Consider the following 23,741-nt stretch of genomic DNA (forward strand, 5'->3'; position numbering starts at 1 on the left):
GGCCTTTGCTTTTTCAAGAGATACAAGGAAACCCCCGCCTTTCCCCCCTCTAGCCTGTCAGCAAATTTATGGCTTTACAGCTCGCAATTTGGCAAGGCAACTTGCAGACTCTATTAACCATTTCTTGACCAGTGCAAAGACACTTTCCCATTCCATGAGAACAAAGTGATTACAAATCAGCTTTCAGAAAAGGCATTTCCCCCTCATTCCACAGTTCTCTCTTCCTGCAGAGCTACCCTCCTGGGGGCAGTTTGGCTCTTCAACCAGCTTGAGTCTCGTGTAGACGAACCCACAGTTGCTTCTTAACAGGGCTTCCCTGATGTTGCTGACTACAACTCCCAGCATTCACAGCTGCAATGGCCTTTGGCTGGGGATTCTGGGAGTTGTAGTCAACCACAGCTGAGAGTTCCGGTTTGCGAATAAAGGACCTCCCAGCCCCGAGCTCAAACAGGGGCTGCTGGAAGTTGTAGTCCAGTAAAATCTAGGGTGGTGGGGGGTAGAAAAAGAGGGATCAGAGGTACCCGGAAGTTTTTTCTTCAGGTCATGGGCGTAGTAACTCTAGCGTATCCTTTCTTATTACCTCTATGAGCCTGCCATGGGCGCTCAGCCTCCTTTTGCGCGCGTGCGCGCTAAGGACCGGAAGCACAGAGGGGAGAGCGGCGCTCTAGCCGCCTTCCCCTCTATGGCCCGTGCTGACGTTGGACAACAAAGATGGCGGCGGTAGGGGCGAGCAGCAACTACTGGGAGGGTGAGTGTCGGTGGGAGGAGGAGGAGGAGGAGACGCTGGCGAGGGGGAAAGCGGGGAGGCCTGGGGGTGCCCTGAGGGCGGGGGCAGGAGGAGGGCTGTGGGGCGCCCCGAAGAGGGGCATGAAGCGGGTGGGCTGGGCTGCAAAGGAGTGCAGTTGGAGGCGTCAAGGGGGTGGAGGTTCCACAGGCTCCTATCTGGGGAGGGGGCTAGAAAGGGGAGCAGGAAGGCCTGGAGAGGGGCCCCAGCACCAGTGGGGTGGGGTGAAGGGAAAGTGGGGTAGGAAACACCTCAGCCCGGGAGCTGCCTTCCTGGGTCAGGCCAAGGCCAAGTCCCCCCCCCCCGCCACTTCCTGCCCTCTGCCCACAGAAGGCTACCCGTGGGGTGTGCAGTTAGCAGCCCTGCCCGCACCCCACCCACGGTTTGCCTCCTCACGCGGTGTCTGTCGGAGGTAGACTGCCTCTGAACAGGGAGGCTTGACTGGTGATAGGTTCCAACCCATGACCTATCGCCCCTTCCCCTTTCTCTGCTACTGCTGTTATCCATATGCCGCATTTCAACAACAACAGAATCTCAAAAGTGGTTTACACAGAAACATGACTGACGATAGGGAGATGGTTCCCTGACCCTCAAGGGCTCACAGCCATCAGTGAAAAACACGCTTAAATCTCTCTGTGTTTTTATTGACTACACAAGCGCTTACAAGAAGAAGATTAAGAAAAAGAGCAAGAGCATAGAAGCCGAGGGGGCCCAGGGGAAGAGGGGCATCTGACCTGCTAAAAAAGGCCACGTCTTTGATTTCTGAGGGAAGGCTGGCAGGAGGGGTGGTGGGTCCCATCCCGCTATGCAGATGGAAGCCTTGGGATTGTTGTAATGAAAGGTGGTATATACATTTAACGATAAATAACAATGAAATAAAAGCTATGCCGATTCCCTTTCTAGGAATGGAGCCTAGAAAGGGATAGGCCCTACAGAGGGAGATGTGGAAGGGGTGTCATATTATGGGAGGGATAAAGTTGTGCTGTCAAGTTGGTTTTGACTCTTGGCGGCCACAGAGCCCTGTGGTTTTCTTTTGGTAGAATACAGGAGGGGTTGACCATGGCCTCCTCCTGTGCAGTATGAGACAATGCCTTTCAGCATCTTCCTAGATCGCTGCTGCCCAATAGAGGTGCTTCACATAGTCTGGGAAACAGACCAGCGGGGATTCGAACCGGCACCCTCTTGCTCCCTAGGCAGGTTACTTCCCCACTGTGCTATTATCAAAGGCCATACATGGAGGAGAAGAGACTCTCAGTGGCTGTTAACTCTGCAGGAGTCTCGGAGAAGCAGGAGAAAGTGAATAGACGTTGCAGGCGCTTTGCCTTTGGTGCGCTACCCCTGCTAACTGGGCAAAGAGGCACCTTTTAACGCAGTGATTCTCTTTATTTAGCAGGGGGAGAGCAACTGGCCCTATCCATCCCCAGCACAGTACATAGGAACATAGGCAGCTGCCATACACTGAGTCAGACCACTGGTCCATCTAGCTCAGGATTGTCTACACAGACTGGCAGCGGCTTCTCCAAGGTAGCAGGCAGGAGTCTCTCTCAGCCCGATCTTGGAGATGCTTCCAGGGAGGGAACTTGGAACCTTCTGCTCTTCCCAGAGCGGGGGATCCATCCCCTAAGAGGGGAATCTCTTCCAGTGCTCACACTTCTAGTCTCACTTTGATATGCAACCAGGACGGAGCCTGCTTAGCTAAGGGGACACGTCATGCTTGCTCCCACAAGACCAGCTCTCCTCAGTATCTCCAGTGACTGTTGCTGGCGTCTATTTTACATCTCTTTTTAGACTGTGATCGCTTTGTGGACAGGGATCCATCTTATTGATTGATTTATCCATGTGTTATTTTCTATGTAAACCGCTATGGAAACATTTGTCGACATGCAATATATAAATAGTTGTTGTGGTGGTGGTGGTTGTGCATCCTCAATCTTTTAGGAATCAATCAATGTTTGTTTCAATCAAAGATCAAATACAAAGTTCTTTTTTTTTTTAAAAAGAACAATAAAAGAAGAAAAAAATTAAAACCGACTGGATCATGACTGTGTCAGTTGTGGTTGTGTGTTCGCTGCTGTTACGCAGCATCTAGCTACCATGCAGGTTAGGGTTTGAGCCGTGCGTCCTCTTCTTCCGCAGATCTGAGGAAGCAAGCCCGGCAGCTGGAGAACGAACTCGACCTGAAGCTGGTCTCCTTCAGCAAGCTCTGCACCAGCTACAGCCACAGTGGCTCCCATGAGGGCAGACGCGACAGGTATAGGTACTCACCTGCTCCCACTTACCTTGCTTTACCTTTCGTTGGGAAATGGTTTTTCATCATTTGCTCACTGATTGATTTAGCAAATGGATTGACCTCCTGACTTCCTTAGACTCGAGGTGGTTGACATAAACTAAAACGACCACAGCAAAGACAAGGGGGAAACAAACAAACAAACACCACACACACAAGTTAAAAACTAAATGCCTGGCAGAATAGATAGGTTTTCAGGAGCTTCTTAACGGACAGAAAGGAAGGGGGCATTACGAATCTCAGGAGGCAGGGTGTCCCATAAGGAGGGGGCTGCCACAGAGAAGGCCCTCGCATGAGCCCGGGCCCCACGCACCTTCCCTGGGCCCAGAACTCTGAGAAGGCCCACCTGGGATGACCTCACAGGGCAGGTCAAAGTTAGATGGGAGAGGTGGTCCTGAAGGTACACAGGTGCCAAGCCCTGAAGAGTTATTTTCTCTCTCTTTGAATAATAAATAATAATAATGATAAACAACAACAAACCACTTTAAACAGGGTGTTTGAGCTTCGAACAGAGCTCCCAGGCCAGCCTCTGGAGAGGAGAGGAAAGCTGGTCTTGGGGTAGCAATCCTTAGCTAAGCAGGGCCTGCCCTGGTTGCATATGAAAGGGAGACTTGATGTGTGAGCCCTGGAAGAGATTCCCCTGAGGGGATAAGAGCCCCTGGTGGCGCAGTGGTAAAACTGCCACCCTGGAACCAGAAGGTTACAAGTTCGATCCTGACCAGGGGCTCAAGGTTGACTCAGCCTTCCATCCTTCCGAGGTCGGTAAAATGAGTACCCAGAATGTTGGGGGCAATATGCTAAATCATTGTAAACCGCTTAGAGAACTCCGGCTATAGAGCGGTATATAAATGTAAGTGCTATTGCTAGTGCTAGTGCTATAATCGGGCCGCTCTGGGAAGAGCATCTAGGTCCCAAGTTCCCTTCCTGGCAGCATCTCCAAGAGAGGGGTTGAGAGAGACTCCTGCCTGCAACCTGGGAGAAGCCGCTGCCAGTCTGTGCAGAATACTGACCTAGATGGACCAAGGGTCTGACTCAGTATATGGCAGCTTCCTAGGTTTCTATGTTCCTCTGCCTTTTTTGGAGGGGAGGGAGTGGTTAGAACAGTGCTGCCATTTAGTCACCAGTCCTTTGGCCATGTACTCAGGACCTTCCAGAGTGCAGGAGTCCCCACCAAGGCTTTCTGAAATGGCACCCCAGTTTCCTGTTTCTGTGCCACAACTTTCACAAAAGTCTCTCTCTCTCTCCTTTGCCATGCAGCTTGGATACAACCCCCCTCCTCAATGGATCGAGCCAAGACCAAATGTTCGAAACAATGGCTGTGGAAATTGAGCAGCTCCTGGGCAAGGTAGGCCAGCTCTGTAACTGCTGCTTGTTGTTGCAATTTGCTGTGGTGATGATGTCAGCTTTGGAATTAGGCCCACACAGGTTTGTAGCCTTTAAAGATGTTGAGTCCCCTTAAAAACTTCCAAACCTTAAATTAAACAAAATGTTAAAATAGGCAACAGCTTGTTCACAAAGCAACTAGGATTTATGAGAGGAGAGCTGGTCTTGTGGTAGCAAGCATGACTTGTCCCCTTAGCTAAGCAGGATCCACCCTGGTCTGCATTTGAATGGGTGACTTGATGTGTGAGCACTGGAAGGTATTCCCCTTAGGAGATAATGGGGCCGCTCTTGGAAGAGTGTCTAGGTTCCAAGTTCCCTCCTCCCTGGCAGTATCTCCAAGATCGGGCTGAAAGAGATTCCTGCCTGCAACCTTGGAGAAGCCGCTGCCAGTCTGGGTTGACAATACTGAGCTAGATGGACCAAGGGTCTGACTCTGTATATGGCAGCTTCCTATGTTCCTCAGATAGCCACCCCCACCCACCCCCAATGGCGTGGTTGCTCTGTCTTTAGCAGCTGCGTGGCAAGCAATTATTTACCTAAGCACCTAAACTGAGGAATATTTTGTCTTAATTCTTAAATTGGGTCACCCTTGCCATTCGTATGGGACTCCCTTTTTCTTAAATTTTGTCTCAGTTAGGCCTGACATGGGCCTAACCTGCTTTTAAGCAGGTTAATAATAATAATATAATAATAATAATATAATCCTGATAAATAAGTAACTGGCTCTATCCAACCCAAGCCACCTAATGCTGCAGTAGGGAAGTAACCTGCCTAGAGAGCAGGAGGCTGTTGGTTCAAATCCCCGCTGGTGTGTTTCCCAGAATATGGGAGACCCCTATATTGGGCAGCAGCGAAATAGGAAGGTGCTGAAAGGCATAATCTCATACTGCGCAGGAGGAGGCAATGGTCAACCACTCCTGTATTCTTCCAAGAAAACCTCAGGGCTCTGTGGTCTCCAGGAGTCAACACTGACTCGACAGCACAACCTTTCCTTTCCTTTCTATCCAACCCCAGCATGGCATCTTCTTCCAATGGATATTTGCTGGATGTCTCCCTTATGTTTCTTTTTAGATTGTTAGCCCTTTGCGGGGACAGAGGACCGTCCTGCATTTATTATTTATTTTTGTCTGTGTAAACTGCTTTGGAAACTTTGGTTGAAAAGTGGTCTAAGAATATTCGTAGAAGTAAGAGGTAAAGATCTGATCGCAAAGATACATGCTCTGTTAGAAGTGGGGGTCTGTTGAAATCAGTGAACTTCTCCTCTAAGGAAGTGGGGCTTAGAATTGAGGGAGACGGTTCCATCCCTGGACAGCTCCTGCCATTCAGAAATTCCTCCCAATGTCTAAATTCACTTCCTTTTATCATTTCAAGCCACGGTTTCCGAGAGCATTTGTGACTATCTTGCAAGCATACCAGCCGGATTCCGGCTGGTTTTTCAAACTGTACGGAATTGACTGTTTTAAGCCCTGCATACTCGTTTATTTATTTCTTCATTCATTTATTTAATTATCTGTCTATTTATTTAATACATTTCTACACTGCCCAAAACAGCCAATAAAAGATTAAAACATTTCAACAATTATAATTAAAAAGTTAAAACTATTAAAACACCATTGAAACCGTATCTAATGAATGAACGAAGGAAGCCGGTGGCCTCTCGTTCCAATGCACGGCCGTTTCCTGCCCAAGAGTGACGCCCCCTGGCCCTTTCTGTTGCAGCTCATGGGGATCAATGACAAGATGGCGGAGTACACTAGTAGCGCCGGAGTGCCGTCCCTGAACGCAGCTCTGATGCACACCCTGCAACGGCACAGAGACATCTTGCAGGTGAGCGAGGCCCGTGCGTGGCTGGTCTTCTTCGCTTGCTGCTTCAGCTGTGCCCTCCTCAGCCTTGACGGCCATATGCGATCCCGACTCCATTTGCTTCGTGCCTTCCTTGGTATGCTAGAGCCTTCTCTTTTCAGACACCTAAGGGACTGTCCTCCTTTCCGGGGTCTCGTTCACAGGGGCTCTGAAATCTTTCTTGTATAAGTGAAGGTGCAACTCCACTTGGAATCAGAGCTGGGGGCAGCCTGTTGAACTGAGTAGGTCCTGCAGAAAGCGGGGTTTGTGTTCTCTCTTTGCTCATGCTTAGAATGTGGCATCATTCTGTTTCACAATCAGTTCAGGACAGAAAAAAAGAGAATACTACTTTATACCAGAAGCTCACAAGTTTTCTGATGTCCGTGCCATTGATTTAGATCCCGCTCAGGTTGAATTAGGAAGGCCGCACTTGGAATGCAGGTGCGCACACAGTGCCTTGATTCTGCCACCCAGAACAAAACTCATTCCGCAAAGAGATGAAAAAAATTACAAGGACCTCTGGTTCCCAGTGTTGGCTGCTATTTCTGTCATCCCTAACCAAGGTCCTTGTGGCTGGGGTTTATGAGACCCTGCACCTCCCATCTCTTGCAACGGATGGCGGGAGCCTGCAGCTCAGGAACCTAGGAAGCTGTCATACACTGAATCAGACCCTTCGTCCATCTAGCTCAGGATTGTCAACCCAGACTGGCAGCGGCTTCTCCGAGGTTGCAGGCAGGAATCTCTCTCAGCCTGATCTTGGAGATGGTGCCAGGGAGGGAACTTGGAACCTTCTGCAGGCAAGCAGGCAGGTGCTGTCTCCTGTGATTGGGGGTGATTTAGTCCACAGTACCTGGAGCAGCGTTCCCTGTAAGAAGGAATCCCAGACGTTGTTGACTACAGCTCCCAGAATCCCTTGCTGCAGTGGGCTTTGGCTGAGGAGGCTGGGAGTTATAGTCAAGAATATCTGGGATTTTCTGTTAGAGGGAACTCTGGCCCAGGTATACTGAGTGGAAGCTGTTGGCCCATCCTCTTCACTCACCAATAATATTTTCAGCTTTAACACCTGTTATTTCTTTTCTTTGCTTCGCATATAGATGTACTGCCTGTCGTCTGTATCCCTAGGCGGTGCACATAATTTAAAATAGAGCAAGTATGGAACAGGATAGAACCATTTTGCAAAATGAGCAGTTTAAAATTAATTAACTAAAAGCCGGAGGGGTGTCAAGGGTCTTTTTAAAAGCATCCAAAGATGGAGAAGCAGTTATTTTGACCAGGAGCGCCTTCCAGAGCCCTGGGGCAGCCACAGAGAAGGCCCAGCCCCGAGTAGCCTCCAAACGAGCCAGCGGCAACCATAAACAGATAGTAGGCGGCAGGGCTCATGACAAAGGAGGCGCTCTCTTTGGACCCAAAGAGACCTAAGTTGGACCTAATGCCACAGCCTTCTACTGTTCAGTGGGGTCTCACAGATCTGAGTGGGATCTTTTTGCCTTCTTGCAGGATTACACACATGAATTCCATAAAACCAAAGCAAACTTCCTGGCAGTCCGGGAAAGAGAGAATCTCTTGGGGTCCGTCCGGAAGGATATTGAGTAAGTTGTTGTTGTTTTACATATATACACTGTAACACCACCTTCCGTGAAGAGGGGACGGTTTTCTTTCTTTCTTTCTTTCTTTCTTTCTTTCTTTCTTTCTTTCTTTCTTTCTTTCTTTCTTTCTTTCTTTCTTTCTTTCTTTCTCAAATTTGTTCACTGCCCCAAACTTCCACCTCTGGGCAGTTTCTGACAATATAAAACAAGTTAAAACACACACACACAAATGTAAAAACCTTAAAACAACTTAAAACTGCAGTCAGATGAAAAAGCTTGGGTGAAGAGTCTTCAAGTTCTTTTTAAAATTCAAAGATGAGAAGGCTCTTATTTCAGCAGGGAGCGCGTTCCAGAGTCACAAACCACACAAGCTACTTGCGCTCTCTGCTAAGTATAAAAATGGACGATGAGGGACCTCCGCTGGAAAGGGAGCAAGGTGCTTCTCCCCACCCCCCCAGTTCTTCTCGTGTGGAAACGACCCACTTTGCCTCATGATGGAAGCGTCTTCTGAAATCCAGTTTCCCACCCTCAAAAACAACCTCTCCTTATCCCCGCTGTGCTGCCTAGATGTCACCGTAGCATCCCTGTTGGTTTGGGAACCACTGAGCACGCGTTAATCCCCGTTGGAAGCAAAAAGTGTGTGTCTGCTGTCTGAGTCTTTGCTTTTGGCCACCTGTTTCAGGTCGTATAAAAGTGGGTGCGGCGTGAACAACAGAAGAACGGAACTCTTCCTGAAGGAACACGAGCACCTTCGAAAGTGAGTCTCTCATTCTTTCTCGGAGTGAAGTGGGGACTTCCCATGGCATCTGCCCTTGCTGCTGCTGGTCTTAGACTCATTCCTTGTGTTACAGCCGTGATCCTTTAGCACTGCCAAACTTTAAGGCCGGGCTGCTCAACTTTGGCCCTCCTGCCGATGTTGGCCTAGAACTCCCATAATCTCTGGCTATTAGCCACTGTGGCTGGTGATTATAGGAGTTGTAGTCCAATGTGGAAAGTTTTCCCTTACAGCAGGCCTGCCCAACTTTGCCCCCCACCGCAGCTGTTTTGGGACTACAACTCCCATCAGCCACAGTGGCCACTAGCCAGGGATGATGGGAGTTGTAGTCTAGCATCTGCAGGAGGGCTGAAAGTGGTGCAGCCGTGTTCCATAGTCATTATCGTATCATATATGGAGAGGAGAGCTGGTTTTGTAGCCAGCATGACTTGTCCCCTTAGCTAAGCAGGGTCCATCCTGGTTGCATATGAATGGGAGACTTGATGTGTGAGCACTGGAAAAGATTCCCCTGAGGGGATGGAGCCACTCTGGGAAGAGCAGAAGGTTTCAAGTTCCCTCCCTGGTAGAATCTCCAAGAGAGAGACTCCTGCCTGCAACCTTGGAGAAGCCGCTGCCAGTCTGTGTAGACAAGACTGAGCTAGATGGACCAATCAGTATATGTCAGCTTCCTATGTTCCTATATTTCTATACCGCCTGATATGTACATCTCTAGGCGGTGTACAAAATTCAAAATATTTAAAAGTTACAAATTAAAATACATGACCCTAAAACAATAGAATAAAATAGATATTAAAACAAGGTTTTAGAATTCTTCTTCTTCGTGAATAATATTGTTCTTTGTGAATCCAGCAAGGTTTTGGTAAGCCTGGTGTGCCTTGGCTGAAATCCGGGCTTGTTGTGTTCTGTGCTCTTGTGGGGCCCACTCCATTCTCTAGAGCAGGGGCTCACAACCAGTGGTCCCTCTAAATTTTTCTATCTGTGTGCAGAATGAGTTTTGTTCTGGGCAGCAGGATCAAGGAAGTGTGTGCGCACCTGCATTCAGAATGGGGCCTTCCTGATTCAACCTGAGCAGGATCAAACATGAACTGAGCGAGCATCAGAAAAATGTGTGAGCACGCACACATGCGCATGCCTTAGAGGGAGCACCGCTCACAACTCTGGGTCTCCAGCCATTGTGGCAAGGGCTGTTGGGAGTTCGAGTCCAGCAGCCTCTGGGCCCCTGAGGTTGGACATCCCTGCTCTAGGCAACAGTACGGAGTGGAGGAGTATTCCTAGGTCTCTACTCCTTAATTAGTCAATTAATTATCTGTAGCCCGTCTCCCTCGGGGGCAGTTCATTTTAATTGGCGGGGCAGAGTGAGAAGGAGGTGTGTGATGGTTTTTGTGTGTGTGAGATGTGGGTGGTTTTTTAAAAATGATTCTTCTGGTGGGTTCTGAGAGAGAAATAATGAAAAAGGACTTCCATGCTAATTGCATGTGGCAGCCATTCCACGCAAGTTGTTTCAGCATCTCAAAAAGTGCACACACACACACACTCCGGTTGCAGCGTTGGGAACGTGCAAATTGATTTGGAGTCAACGGAGTGATCTGCCGAAAGGCAGATCAGTGGAGATTTCTTTCAGTCCTTGGCAGGTGTGTTCTGGCCACCCATTCTGGTCCTTTGCAGCTTGTTATATTGGCCAAGGGCATTGTGGCAATTTAAAAGAAAAACAGACGTGTGGACGTTTCAGCTGTTGTGGATTTCCCCACATTGTGTGCGTCATCTCTTCCTTCCTTCAGATTCCTCCTCAAAACTCATCTTTGTCATGATGCCTTTTTCGCAGCTCTGCTTTACCCCCATACTGTGCTTGCAAGTAAGCCTAGATATGTGCCCTGGAAAGAATCACATTGTCTTCCACTGTTTCTCTTTTCTCCCTGATGTTGATAGCTAGATTGGAAGCCCCCCCCTCCCCGGGCAGGGATCTGTCCTCGCATTCTTTTTTAAGTCTCGTGTGCATGGGTGATGCTGCATAAATATATTTAATGATATACTTCACCTGCTCAGGTGGGCTCTAGCCGGTACAAGCCTCTGCCCCCATAAAGCTTAGCAATGTGTTCTGTAGCACTTCCTTCTTCTTCTTTTTGACATTTTAAACATTTTTTAATATTCTGCTCCTCCTCCAAGGAGCCCAGAGCAGTGTACTGCATACTTCAGATTCTCCTCACAACCACCCTGCGAAGTAGGTTAGGCTGAAAGAGAAGTGACTGGCCCAGAGTCACCCAGCTATTATCATGGCTGAATGGGGATTTGAACTCGGGTCTCCCCATCCTAGTCCAACACTCTAATAACAAAGGCCCTGCCTCCCCCCAAGTAATCAAAAGATCCGGGCCCCTTAGATGGGTCACATCCAAAGTGGGAAACCTCTCTTTTCTTCGTCCTGAGAATATTTTTCTGCTCCTTGTAAGTGAAACGATGGCCGGAATGTTTTCCCATGCCTTGATTGAAATTTGGAGTAGGTGTGGAGGGCAGATGCTGGCTACGGTCTTTTTGGTGCATTAATGTGCTAGGTGAAAATAAAGTGTCCCGTCGAGTCGATTTCGACTCCTGGCGCCCCCAGAGCCCTGTGGTTTTCTTTTGGGAGGGGTTGACCATTGCCACCTCCTGCGCAGTTTGCGATGATGCCTTTCAGCATCTTCCTAGATCGCTGCTGCCCGATATAGTACCAGCGGGGATTCGAACCAGCAGCCTTGAAATCGGTAGCCGTTTGGGCTTATCTTTACAATAGCAGCCTGCAGGCACAAGGGGGCGCACTACACCCCAAGAATGCTCTTTTCTGCTGGGCCGTGGAGAGCCATTGAAAGTGATTTTGTCACTCTGCAATCACGGGCCCCGTGAGAACCTCTAGCTGGAAATTGTATACAGTGGTCCCTCGACTTACGAAGCACTCGACATCCGAAGATTTCGACATACGAACGACAAAAAATACCGGAAGTCGTTGCCGGTTTAGATGCGGCTTCCTCGACCTACGAATTTTTAGATGCGGTTTCCTCGACTTACGAGTGTTTCCGGACCTCCGTGGATGCGCTTTTCGACTTACGAAAATTCCGACCTACGAACGTGCGTTCGGATCGGATTATCTTCGTAAGTCGAGGGACCACTGTATCTTATTCAGGGTGGTTGGTGGTGTTGGGATAGGCGGAGGAAGAGGCCGGTTGTTATTAAATTCCACAGAAAGGGGGGCAGTGAATTGGTAGCTTGCTCGCTTAGAAGGTGATTCGGGGTCTTTCCTCCCCCCCCCGGCTCCCGGTCTTCACTTTTCGGGAGTACAGGCCTTTTTGGATCACAGCGGGCTGGAGGCGGTGGCGAGCCTCAGGGCGTGTGCTTGTCCTGGGTGTCGTGCAAAGGCCGTGAGATGGCACAAGATGTGGTGGTAGCGAACAGCCTGGATGGCATTAAGAGGGGTTTAGACAAATGCACGGAGGGCAAGTCTATCGGTGGCTACTAGTCTGGTGGCTAGAGGCCAGCCTCAGAGGAGAGCTGGTCTGGTGGTTGCAAGCATGAATGGTGCCCTTTGCCAAGCTGGGTCCACCTTGGTTTGCATTTGAATGGGAGACAACATGTGTGAGCACTGGAAGATATTCCCCTTAGGGGATGGAGCCGCTCTAGGAGGAGCATCTAGGTCCCAAGTCCCCTCCCTGGCTGCATCTCCAAGATAGGGTGGAGAGAGAATCCTGCCTGCAATCTTGGAGAAGCTGCTGCCGGTCTGGGTAGACAACGCTGAGCTAGATGGACCAAGGGTCCAACTCGGTATATGGCAGCTGCCTCTATTCCTATGAGGCCCGATGTCTCCGAATACCGTTGCTGGGGAGGAGCAGTAGGAGAGAAGGCCTGCCCTCCACTCTTGCCTGTGGGCTTCTCAGAGGCATGAGGTGGGCCACTGTGTGAAGCAGGATGCTGGCCTGGACGGGCCTCCTTGGGCTGGATCCAGCAGAGCTGTTCTTAGGTTTTTTAAAAAAACCCGAGTCAGCTCTTCCCTCTGCCATCAGATCGCTTGAACGCCTGAAGCTGCTTCACCCGAGTCAGCCCGTTGCTCTGCCTAGCCCAGGATGGTCTACTCTTGACTGGCCGCAGCTATCCAGGGTTTCAGGGGCCCTTGGCATGCAGCCTACCTGGAGAAATGTCAGGTGCCCCTTAGTGTACCAATAAGACCAAGGGAAGTTTTGGGTTCGGCCCCCCCTCTTCCTCTTCAGGTTGGGACCTTGTAGTCCAACATCTGAGGACCCATCTCCTGTCATCTCCGGCCGTGGACAACAACTCCCCTCATCCCCAGCCACCTTCAAGCCTGCCCTCATCACCCTAAGGGCTGGCCCCTGGTCCCATTTTTCACAAACATCCGCTCTGATGCTCAGGAAGCCGAACTTGTGCCCTGAGGATTTGACTCTGCCCTCCTTTGAGCTGACGGCAGACCCAGTCCTGTGTAGGTGCACTCACGAATGTGAAAGACCTTTGGCTCCTGCAGATGCGGGGCACAGTCCTTTAGGGACCTTCTCCTGGATAAGCCCCATCGCGGGGGGGGGATGGGACCAGGAGCTACGCTCCTTTTGCTCCCATGGATCATGGTGAAGCTTGCCGTGGGTCTGTTCCTGGTGGATTGTGCCCCTTTGTGCATAATTTAGAAGGTACAGCTTCTCGCTCATGTACAGGACAGCGCCTGTCAGAAGAGCGATGGAGTATTCATTTATCTTTAGTGCCCTTAATAGGGCTGCTTGAGGCCTTAATTATAAAGCGTTTGATTGATACGCCATAAATCTGATGGCTAAAAAAAGGACCCATTCATCACATCTCCCCCAATATGCCTTTGACCCAAAGTTAATTGAGTAAGAGCCCAGTGCTGGGTGGGGCTCTGTGGCACGTGCCCCGTTCGTCTCGCAGGGGACACGGCTCCCTTTCAGGCCGATGGCACACAGGGAGAGCTCCTCCCTCAGTTGGGTTTTGGCATGGGGTGTCCTCAGGTCAGTGGGTTGCGGGACAACTGTGAAAGAGTTTTGTGTGTGTGTGTTTTCAATATATACTGGCTTGTTGTCTATTTAGAAAAGGTTCGATCTGTTCTTTCTGTTGCTTGGACTAATAATCCATGTTTATGTTGATCTTTGCTGTTTTTCGAGCAGCGGCCCCTTGGACAAAAAACCTTCAGCGTGAGGGCCCTTTCCCACTTCACGCAGTCTTTTCTCAGCGCTGGGAGGGCCCTTTAAGAGAGACGGAGCCGTCCCTTTAAGAACTCTAGGAAGAAAGCCATGGGAAGGGGCTACACTTCCCACCACTCTGTGCACACGTTCCAGGATGCTGCAGGGCTGCTCCAGAGTAGTGTGCCCTCTCACAGGGGTCCCCAGATGTGGTTGACTACAACTCCCAGAATCCCCATGCAAAAGCCATTATAGTTGGGGATTCTGGGAGTTGTAGTCAACCACATCTGGGAATCCCCGTTACAGGGAACACTGCTCAAGAAGGCTCGGCTTTTCTTCAGGGCGCCGCCCCCCCCCCCCCCATTTTGCAGATGGCAAAGACAGAGGCTGAAAGATTGTGTGGCTTGCCCACTAGCAAGTTTCCGGCAGAGGCAAGATGAGATCCAGGAAGTCCTGGTTGTCTGGTTGCGTTTGAATGGGAGACGAGAAGTGTGAGCACTGGAAGAGATTCCCCATAGGGGATCATGGGGCCGCTCTGGGAAGAGCAGAAGGTTCCCAGTCCCCTCCCTGGCAGCATCTCCAAGATAGAGCTGAGAGAGACTCCTGCCTGCCACCTGGGAGAAGCCACTGCCAGCCTGGGTAGACAATACTGAGCTAGATGGACCTGTGGTCTGACTCAGTTTATGGCCGCTTCCTATGTTCCTCTGTCTTTCTGTCTCTCGCTGCCCTTGCCTTTCTTTCTGCAGCGGCCGTCTCCTGGCCAGAGGTTGTGTGTGCAATATGTTTCGTCTCTGACGTCGGCTCCTCTCCGCCACATCCGGCAAAGCAGGGCAGCTCTGCCCGACTTTTTCCTTGTTCACACCCTTTTAGGCCAGCAGAGTAAATAATTGATCTGCCGCGCGGTTCTCTTCCTCCCCCCGCCCTGCCATGACGAGGGTTTCCATCAAACCGAGGCCCAGGGCTTGGTGATGAATGGACAGGCTTCCGCTGCTCATCCTGCAAAGTGCTGGACTAAGAGAGTTAGGGTTTGTTGGCTCAGCACTTGGGTGTGTTTGGGAGAGCGGAGCCCTGGGGAGTTCTGAAGCTGAGTGAGGGTGGGAAGGCAGAGGGGGAGAATTTCTTCCATCCGCACTGAAGGGACCAGTGTGTGTCTCTAAAAGGGAGGGGGGCAAGAGAGACTCCTGGGGAATGGCTTAGGTTTTGGAAATGGAACCTCCACACTCTGGAGCAGTGTGCCTCTGAATTCCAGATAGTGGGGGGCAAGCGCAGGGAAGGACTCTAGCCTTCACACCCGGCCTGTGAGTAATTGAGGGGGAGGGCTGGTCTTCTGGTAGGGGGCATGATTTATCCTGTTGGCCAGGCAGGGTCTGCCTGGGTTTACGTTTGGAAGGGAGACGACCTGCGAGTGCTGTGAGATATTCCTCGCAGGGCAGGGTTTCTTAACCTTAGGTCTCCAGATGCTGTTGGATCACAATGAGCCAGCATGGTGTAGTGGTGAGGGTGCTGGACTAGGACTGGGGAGACCTGAGTTCAAATCCCCATTCAGCCATGAAACTAGCTGGGTGACTCTGGGCCAGTCACTTCTCTCTCAGCCTAACCTACTTCACAGGGTTGTTGTGAAAGAGAAAATCAAGTATGTAGTAGTACACCGCTCTGAGCTCCTTGGAGGAAGAGCAGGATATAAATGTAAATAATAATAATAATAACAACTTCCATCACCCTAGGTATGGCCTTTGTGGCTGAGGATGATGGGAATTGTAGTCCAAAAACATCTGGGGGCCCAAGGTTAAGAAACCCTGCCGTAGGGGATGCAGCCGTAGCTCCATGGAAGAGGATCTGCTTTGCATGCCAACAGGCCCAGGTTCATCTCCCTGGAAGCATCTTCAGGGAGGATGGGAAAGACCCCCTGAGCCTGAAACCCTGGAGAGCTGCTGCCGGTCAGGGTAGGTGGTCGCCGCAGTTGTAGGGCACAGGGACCGGGGAGGGGGGAGGCGAGGCTGTGTGCCTGTGTCCAAGTGGGGCGGGGGGGTGGGGGGAGGCTGCTTCTCCTGGGATCCTGATGATCACTTATACATAACTTCCCTGGAATCAGATGGAAGCCGCCTTCTCGCCCGGCCCATTTGGCGCGGACCGTTCCGGGCTTCATTAGCGCAAACAACAGCCGCTCTTTCCTGGGGGCTGCAGCTGTGGACGGCCGCTGGGGACCTGCACCGAAAAGCAAGCTGCGGAGTTGAAAGGAGGACATCGGTTTGAGCAGCAGCAGCAGCAGGGCCATGTTTGCGCACGCCCAGCCCCGGGGTTCCTCTGGCATGGCAACTGCCCACCCCCACCCCCCAAAACCTTGCAAGTGCCCGCTTATATTATTGCGGAGCCAGTGGCCTGTGGAGAGGAGACGATCCAGAGGGTGGAATTCAAAAGCCCCACTGCATGCCGGTGGTGGAATCCGTGCCGCAAAGGTTGACCGAAGGGCCGTTTTTCTGCCCAGGGTTCTGCTTGTTCTGTAACTTCCCAAGTTCCCAAGGAACGGGACGCCTTCCTTCTGTGTTGACCCTTGTTTAAAAACGAGGCCTAGGCCTGCTCTGTGCTTAAAATTCAATTTTATTGATCGTATTTTGATACCGATGCATGCCAACGTTGAGGGACGCTCAGTTGTCATGCCCGCCGGGCAGGGCCTTCTCTGTTGCTGCCCCCGGGCTCTGGAACGCCCTCCCCATGGGTGTCCAGTCTCTGACTTCAGCAGCTGCTTCTAAAAAGCAACGGAATACTTGATTGGTTCAGGCTGTTACCCCTCAGGGCAGTGGGTCGCGTCCACAGAGGTTGTTGGACTTCAACCACTTGGTGCGTAACACTAGAACCCGGGGTCATCCCGTGAAATGGATGGCCAGGAAATTTAGGACCAACAAAGGGAAGTCCTTTGTCACACAACGCATCATCCGCTTGTGGAATTCTCTGCCACAAGATGTGGTGACAGCCAACCACCTGGATGGCTTGAAGAGGGGTTTGGATCACTTCATGGAGGAGAGGTCTATCAACGGGCTACTAGTCGGAGGGCTAGAGGCCACCTCCAGGCTCAAAGGCAGGATGGCTCGGAGTAACAGCAGGAGAGAGGGCATGCCCTCAGCTCCTGCTTGAAGGCTTCCAGCAGCATCTGGTGGGCCACTGTGTGAAACAGAACTAGATGGGCTTCCTTGGGCCTGATCCAGCAGGGCTGTCCTTATGTTCTAACTCCCATAATCCCCCAGGCACAGTGGCCAGGAAGATGCCAGTTGAAGTCCAACGTTATTTGGGGATTATAGTTTGAGAACCCCCCAGTTGAGACCCTTTCCTGCTGTTTGGTCTTCGTCTTTTTAATTTTTCGGGTGTGGGTGGCTGTGTTTTAAAACAGCTGCTTATTGGTTCTAATGGATTTTTAATGCGGCTTTTATGGAGTTTTTCCATGTTTTAACTTGTGCAAGCTGCCTGGGGGCGAGGCCGGTGAAAAATATACGGCTGCCTCGTGAAATCTCGTGGCAGTTTGCAAAAACGAAACGAGATTCGGCCTCAAGGCCACCCAGACTCTACACCGAGAAGGCCCCGGTTCGGCATCCCGTGCAGACGCAGCAAACCTGCATCGTCTCCTCCTCCTCCTCGGGCATAATGCCGCCAGGTTCGATTCCAGCGGGCACGGCCCGCCCACTTTCAAGCCCGTCTGGGTCGCCAGGAAGGCTCGAACCGTGGTTTTCCGAAACGAAAGCTGCCCCCTGCTGCCGCTAAACCCGGCGCAACCGCTCTGTTTACAATCCTCTGTGCAGCAGGCGCCTGTATTGGGTCCCTTGCCTGCTATGGCTGGATTTGTTTGATGGATTACCGTGGCGATGAACGGCTGACGGAGCACTTTGGGTTTTAATGAAATTCTTGCTGTGTGTTATGTACTTGAGCAATACGCAGCACAGCCAGAGTCCTAAGGGATGGGTGTGGGCAAATGCGGTTATGTGCTGCAGCTTAATGTCAGCTGGGGTAAGCCTAGGAAGTCCTGGGTGGCGGGTTCCGAAGACGCGAGCGAGCTACAGCCTGTTACGCTTATGCTCTCGGAGGGAGTTCCGGGCATGTCAACCCTAGTGGTGATAAATCTGAGTTAAGCTGGTCGTTAACCTTAGCAAATGCATGCTCTTGCCATCCTTGCAAATAAATCAAAACATCCAACTTTGGTCTCAGAGCCTCCACACAACTGTAGAGATGGAGAAGGCCAAGGAGATATTTATTTATTCATTTATTCATCCATCCATCCATTCGATTTCTAGACCGCCCTTCCAAAAATGGCTCAGGGTGGTTTACACAGAGAAACAATAAATAAATAAGATGGCTCCTTGTCCCCAAAGGGCTCACAATCTAAAAAGAAATTATGATGATGATGATGATGATGATGCTGATGCTATTTACAACAATCTACCAGATGTTATTGACTGGATTTTGTACTTTAATTATCGGGCCCTTTCCAAGGGTCTCGGATAACTAAAGAAAAATTAAAGATAGTGCCATCGTGTTCATGCTGTCCCGAGTAGTGTGGCCTTTATGATGATGATGAAGATTTCTTGTTTACACAGTCAGATAGGTGTTATTGACTGGTTTGTTTTATCCAGACATCGAGTCCTTCCCAAGGACCTGGGATGCCAGAATTTTATCATCAATATCGTTGTTATTATAGATATCGTCGCAGAATATAGGCTGTTCCCAGTAAAGCTGCTTTTTGTAATTGGCTGATGGTGATTTCTGTGGCCCCGATGGTGTTGAGGTGCTCCTCAAGGTCTTTTGGAACTGCACCCAGGGCGCCAATGACCACTGGGATTATTTGGGTCTTTTTCTGCCACAGCCTTTCAATTTCAATTTGTAGATCTTAGTATTTGGTGATTTTTTCTATTTCTTTTTCTTCTATCCTGCTATCCCCTGGTATTGCTATGTCGATTATTTTGACTTGTTTTTCTTTCTTCTCGACTACAGTGATATCTGGTGTATTGTGTGGCAGATGTTTGTCTGTTTGTAGTCGGAAGTCCCATAATACTTTTGCATCTTCATTTTTTACAACTTTTTCCATTTATGGTCCCACCAATGTTTGGCTACAGGTAGCTTGTATTTTTTGCAGATGTTCCAGTGTATCATCCCTGCTACCTTGTCATGCCTTTGTTTGTAGTCAGTCTGTGCGATCTTTTTACAACAGCTGATTAGGTGGGCCACGGTTTCATCTGCTTCTTTACAAAGGCGTCACTTGCTGTTTGTGGTTGATTTTTCGACTTTTGCTCTTATTGCATTTGTTCTTAGTGCCTGTTCTTGTGCAGCCAATATTAAACCCTCTGTTTCTTTCTTCAAGTTGCCATTCTTAAGTCACTGCCAAGTCTTGATGATGTTTGATTTTCCGGTTATATTGTGCAAATATTGACCATGCAGTGGCTTCTTTTTCCATTTTTCTGCTCGGTTCTTGACTTGTTCTTTCTTGTAGGCCTGCTTTGTTTTCATTGGTGTTGAATAGTTTCTCGTTATTGACCATTTGAAGTGCATCTTCTTCACTGTCCTCGATATATTCTTCAAGGCCTCTTTTCTCCTCTATTGTTTGATGAATTTGCAGCATCCCAATAATATTTATAAGATGGCTCCCTGTCCCCAAAGGGCTCGCAATCTAAAAAGAAACACAAGATAGACCCCAGCAACAGACACTGGAGGTCCTGTGCTGGGGACGGATAGGGCCAGTTACTCTCCCCCTGCTCAGTAAAGAGAATTGCCACGTTAAAAGGTGCCTCTTTGCCCAGTTGGCAGATATAGATGTTTCCCATGGTCTGGGGAACATACCCGCGGGGCTTCGAACCGGCAGCCTTCTGCTTGTTAGTCAAGCATTTCCCTGCTGCGGGCTAGTCCTGTCTTCTCTGACTGGCAGCAGGCTCTGCAGGGTTTTTGGCAGAGGAGGGGTCTCTCCCTGCAGCTGCCCTGAGATCATTTTAATTGGAGCAGCAGGATGGAGGAATTTGGGGGAGAAGGGCTTCTCGGTAGCGCCACTGGCATGAGCCATGATTTGGCGACGTCCCCAGCCGGCTTTTTCTGCCAATCTGCAGGCCCAACGTCCCTCCATCCCTTTCTCCCAACGTCTCGATTTGGGAGAGGCAAAAGGTATGTTTGTTTTAAGTGCGGGGAGGGTGTGTTTCCAGGCTGGGCCCAGTGCTGGTCAGCGGCTGCATCTCGCATTTCTCCGACTGTGCCAGGCACGGTCTGGGGCACTGTTCCCTCTAACTGGCGTTCCCAGATCTTGTGGACTACAACTCCCAGCATCCCCAGCTGCAAAGGCCTTTGGCTGGGGCTGATGGGAGTTGTAGTCCACAGCATAGAGCGGTGGCAGGATTGGGCCTTGTGCCGGTGGCAAGTGCTGTGCTGCCGAGCGCTTCCGGTTAGGTCGATCAGCGCCTTGGAGCTCTCCGTGCAGTGAATGAGCTGAGTGAATCCGTGTCGGCGTGATCCTGGCATCTCTCTAAATGCTCTTAACCAGGTCAGCCGTTGCCCCGAGGGCCCTGTTGAATGCCTGGGCCCCGATGGTTCCTGAAAGTCACTTTCCGGGAGCTGGCTCTGCGCGGGAAGATGGGATGCATCATTCCAGCAGCGTCCCTGTTTATCTTCTGCTGACATCAGGGACGGTGCTGTAAGCCCTGCTGTGCCTTTCTGCTATACAGTGGTGTTGCTTTCAGGAGCATAGACGTTCCGGCCTGGCGGATGCATTTCGAGCCTGAGGTCCCTAGGTGGTGTTCGACTACAGCTCCCATCATCCCTGGCCACAATGCAGGCTGTTGTGGCTGGCAATGATGGGAGTTGTAGTCCGACAACATGGGAACGTAAGAAGCTGCCATCTGCTGAGTCAGACCCTTGGTCCATCTAGTTCAGTATTGTCTGCTCTGACTGGCAGCAGCTCTCCGAGAATTCCGGCAAGGGTCTCTCCCGCCCTACCTGGAGATGCAGCCAAGGCTTGAACCTGGGAGCGTCTGCCTGCTAAGCAGATGCTCCGCCACTGAGCTGCAGGTAGTCACCCATCCATATAAAAACCAAGCCAAGCCCTGCTGAGCAAAGGGGACAGTTCATGCAGTCAGGCAGGCTGGGCTTCCACGGTAATAAACCGCAGCACATCTTTTGCAGAATTGACTCACAGCTGGTTGCAAAGTTAGGGAAGCCGAGCTGAGCTTGGAAATTGCCGTGAGACTCTTTTTGCTTCGGAATACCCGCTGCTATTTCTCAGCCGATTCGGGGCTGTGTTAATCCTCTTCAAGAAATCTGCGGAGACAGGTGGTGTACACTGCTGATGGAGTACAGTATGTAAATGTTTAAAAAAGAAATCTGCCCTTTTGCTGCACAGGTGTGGCATGTAATGCCAGATGCAGCATCCTGAAGAACTTTATTTTCACTTAAGGTTCAGAAACTTGCTTTTTTTAATGGTCAGGGTGGCGTATGATGTATTGCATCTTTTAAAAAAAATTGTTCCGCAGCAGGAAAAACTGGATTCTTCAACCTATAAATTATGTAGGTTTAGCAGGTTTCCTCCTGTGTTGCATACAGTTGTCATTTTTACCACTTTGTGTTAGTCGTTTGTATTTTTGGTTTCCAAATAATGAGACCGAACACATTGTGTTCTTGAATAGTCATCTCCAACTGCAGACTCCATCCATTATGGACCACATCCTTTTCTCTCCCCCATAGCTTTCCCCCCCTTAACACCCAGCCGCACAAAGAGCGTTGTATGACCTCGGAGAGTTTAATTGCTTCTTGGTGTCTCTTCAGTGGGTGCCAGCATAGATTTCCTCCTGCTTTTTCGCCGTTTCCTTCGGATCCCTTCCAAACAGCAAATCGCTTTGCAGCCGTCCAGAATTCCTTGGTGGTTTCCAGAAAGCAAATTCTCTGGCTTCTGCAGGCTGTGAGAATTTTGAAGGGGGAAATCTTGCACAGTCCATTAGTGAATTACCGGCATTTGTTCCGACAGATGTGGCTGGTGGTAATGACTTACATTAATGCCCGCCGCTTTGTTTTGAAGTTCATTTCGCCTGGCTCCTTGGGGGAATCGGCTGCAATTACGTGGGAGGGCTTGTCTCTCCAGGAACCGGCATTCCTGCGGGAGAGGTGTGGCTCTGGGGCCGTTGGCACACAGAGAGCCCATGTGGTGGTGGTGTGATTAGAGTGTTGGACTAGGACCTTGGTGATTTGAACTCAGGTCTCCCTTCGGCCGTGAGACTCACTGGATTGCCTCTGGGCCAGTCGGTTATTTCCCGGCCAAGCCTCCCTCGCAGGGTTGTTGTGAGGCTAAGCATAGCCATGTGGACCAGATGGTGTGGTCCAGCAACATCCACACCATCCAAGGCTGAAAACCCCCGACTTAGATCTTTCAAGGAACGACAATCAGACCAGCCAGAAAAGCGGCCGGTCTTTTTATGTTTTTATGATGTTGTATTATTATTATTATTGTTGTTGTTGTTGTTGTTGTTGTTGTTGTTGTTGTTATTATTATTATTATTATTATTATTATTATTATTATTATTACATTTATATCCCGCTCTTCCTCCAAGGAGCCCAGAGCAGTGTACTACATACTTGAGTTTCTCTTCACAACAACCCTGCGAAGTAGGTTAGGCTGAGAGAGAAGTGACTGGCCCAGAGTCACCCAGCTAGTTTCATGGCTGAATGGGGATTTGAACTCGGGTCTCCCCGGTCCTAATCCAGCACTCTAACCACTACACCACGCCGGCTTATTATTATTGCGAGCCACTGAATGCCGCAGCAGGGAAAGGTCTTGACTAGCAAGCCAAAGGTTGCCGGATCGAATCCCCGCTGGTCTGTTTTGCAGACTGTGCGAACCGCCTCTATTGGGCAGCAGCGATCTAGGAAGATGCTAAAAGGCCTCATCATCTCATGCTGCGTGGGAGGAGGCCATGGTCCACCCCTCCTGTAGTCTACCAAAAGACAACCACGGGGCTCTGTGGGCGTCAGGAGTCAACACCGACTCAGTGAACTGCCTTGCGGGGGTTTTTGGTGGCATCTAGATGTGGAAATAAATAAGCAGAGACGGAATCACTGAAAGGGATGGAGGGGGAGAGGCTGTTGTGAGCATGGAGGAGACGGGTGTGGGAGAACACAACGGGGCCGGGAGGGAGGGAGGGAAGGAGCCTCGGTGCGGCCAGCAGGCCTAATGGGCCTGCCTCTCCCCTGCTGGCATGGCGGTCCAGGGCCAGTGCGTCCAGGAACTGCCTAATGCAGGCTGCTTGGCATCTGCCTGACTGGCCATCCATCTCTCCGCTGGAGGGGTGACAGGAGAAGATTGCCAGCTTAATAAATGAGCCTTGGCAACAGCACCGCGGGGATAAGGTGCTGTGTTGGCCACTTCTCTTCCCTTTGTTTTTTATCTAAATTACATTTCCCAGTCCTCCCCCCCACCCCACCCCTTTTCTGAGACATGGGAGCTCTGGAGGAGAGGTGGGAATGAGACGGCAGCAGTAGAGTGCTCAGTGTGCCAGTAACCATGCTGGCTCGTTGGGACCTCTGAGGCCGGAGCAGTCTACCTGTGACTAGCATGTGCTGAGGATCTTCGGGGCCTGTTTGTCAATTTAGGGAGAGAAGAAGCTGGCGTATACCGAGTCAGACCCTTGGTCCATCAAGCCCAGGGTTGTCTGCACTGGCTGGCAGCATCTCTCCCAGGTTCCAGGCAGGAGCTTTCTCCCAGCCCTACCTGGAGATGCTGCCAGGGATGGAACCTGGGACCTTCTGTGGGCCGACCAGATGCTCCGCCAGTGAGCTATGGGCCCTTCTCTTAGGAATTCTGAGCTAGATGGACCAAGCTCTCCTGCCTTCCTCAGCTGTCGGCCCCCTGAGCAGAGGCCAGGGAATCCTTTCCGACTCGGAGATCCTGTGATTTCTGTGGATCGCTCCC

At 50.6% G+C, this 23,741-nt stretch overlaps 1 protein-coding gene across 3 annotated transcripts in view; it reads left to right on the forward strand.

Annotated features, from left to right (window-relative positions):
- The first annotated feature begins 624 nt into the window (after positions 1 to 624).
- The window catches only part of GOSR1 (golgi SNAP receptor complex member 1), a 36,002-nt gene continuing 12,885 nt past the window's right edge, over positions 625 to 23,741 (forward strand). For 2 of the 3 annotated variants that reach the window (XM_053275172.1, XM_053275175.1), the window contains exons 1-6: positions 625 to 748; positions 2,921 to 3,041; positions 4,329 to 4,416; positions 6,174 to 6,281; positions 7,794 to 7,885; positions 8,565 to 8,639. In XM_053275172.1, the coding sequence (XP_053131147.1) occupies positions 712 to 748; positions 2,921 to 3,041; positions 4,329 to 4,416; positions 6,174 to 6,281; positions 7,794 to 7,885; positions 8,565 to 8,639 (521 nt within the window). In that variant the 5' untranslated portion in view covers positions 625 to 711. The remainder of the gene's footprint in view (positions 749 to 2,920; positions 3,042 to 4,328; positions 4,417 to 6,173; positions 6,282 to 7,793; positions 7,886 to 8,564; positions 8,640 to 23,741) is intronic. The other variant, XM_053275174.1, reaches the window with a different exon arrangement.

Source organism: Hemicordylus capensis, chromosome 12, assembly GCF_027244095.1.
Source record: "Hemicordylus capensis ecotype Gifberg chromosome 12, rHemCap1.1.pri, whole genome shotgun sequence".
NCBI lineage: Eukaryota > Metazoa > Chordata > Lepidosauria > Squamata > Cordylidae > Hemicordylus > Hemicordylus capensis.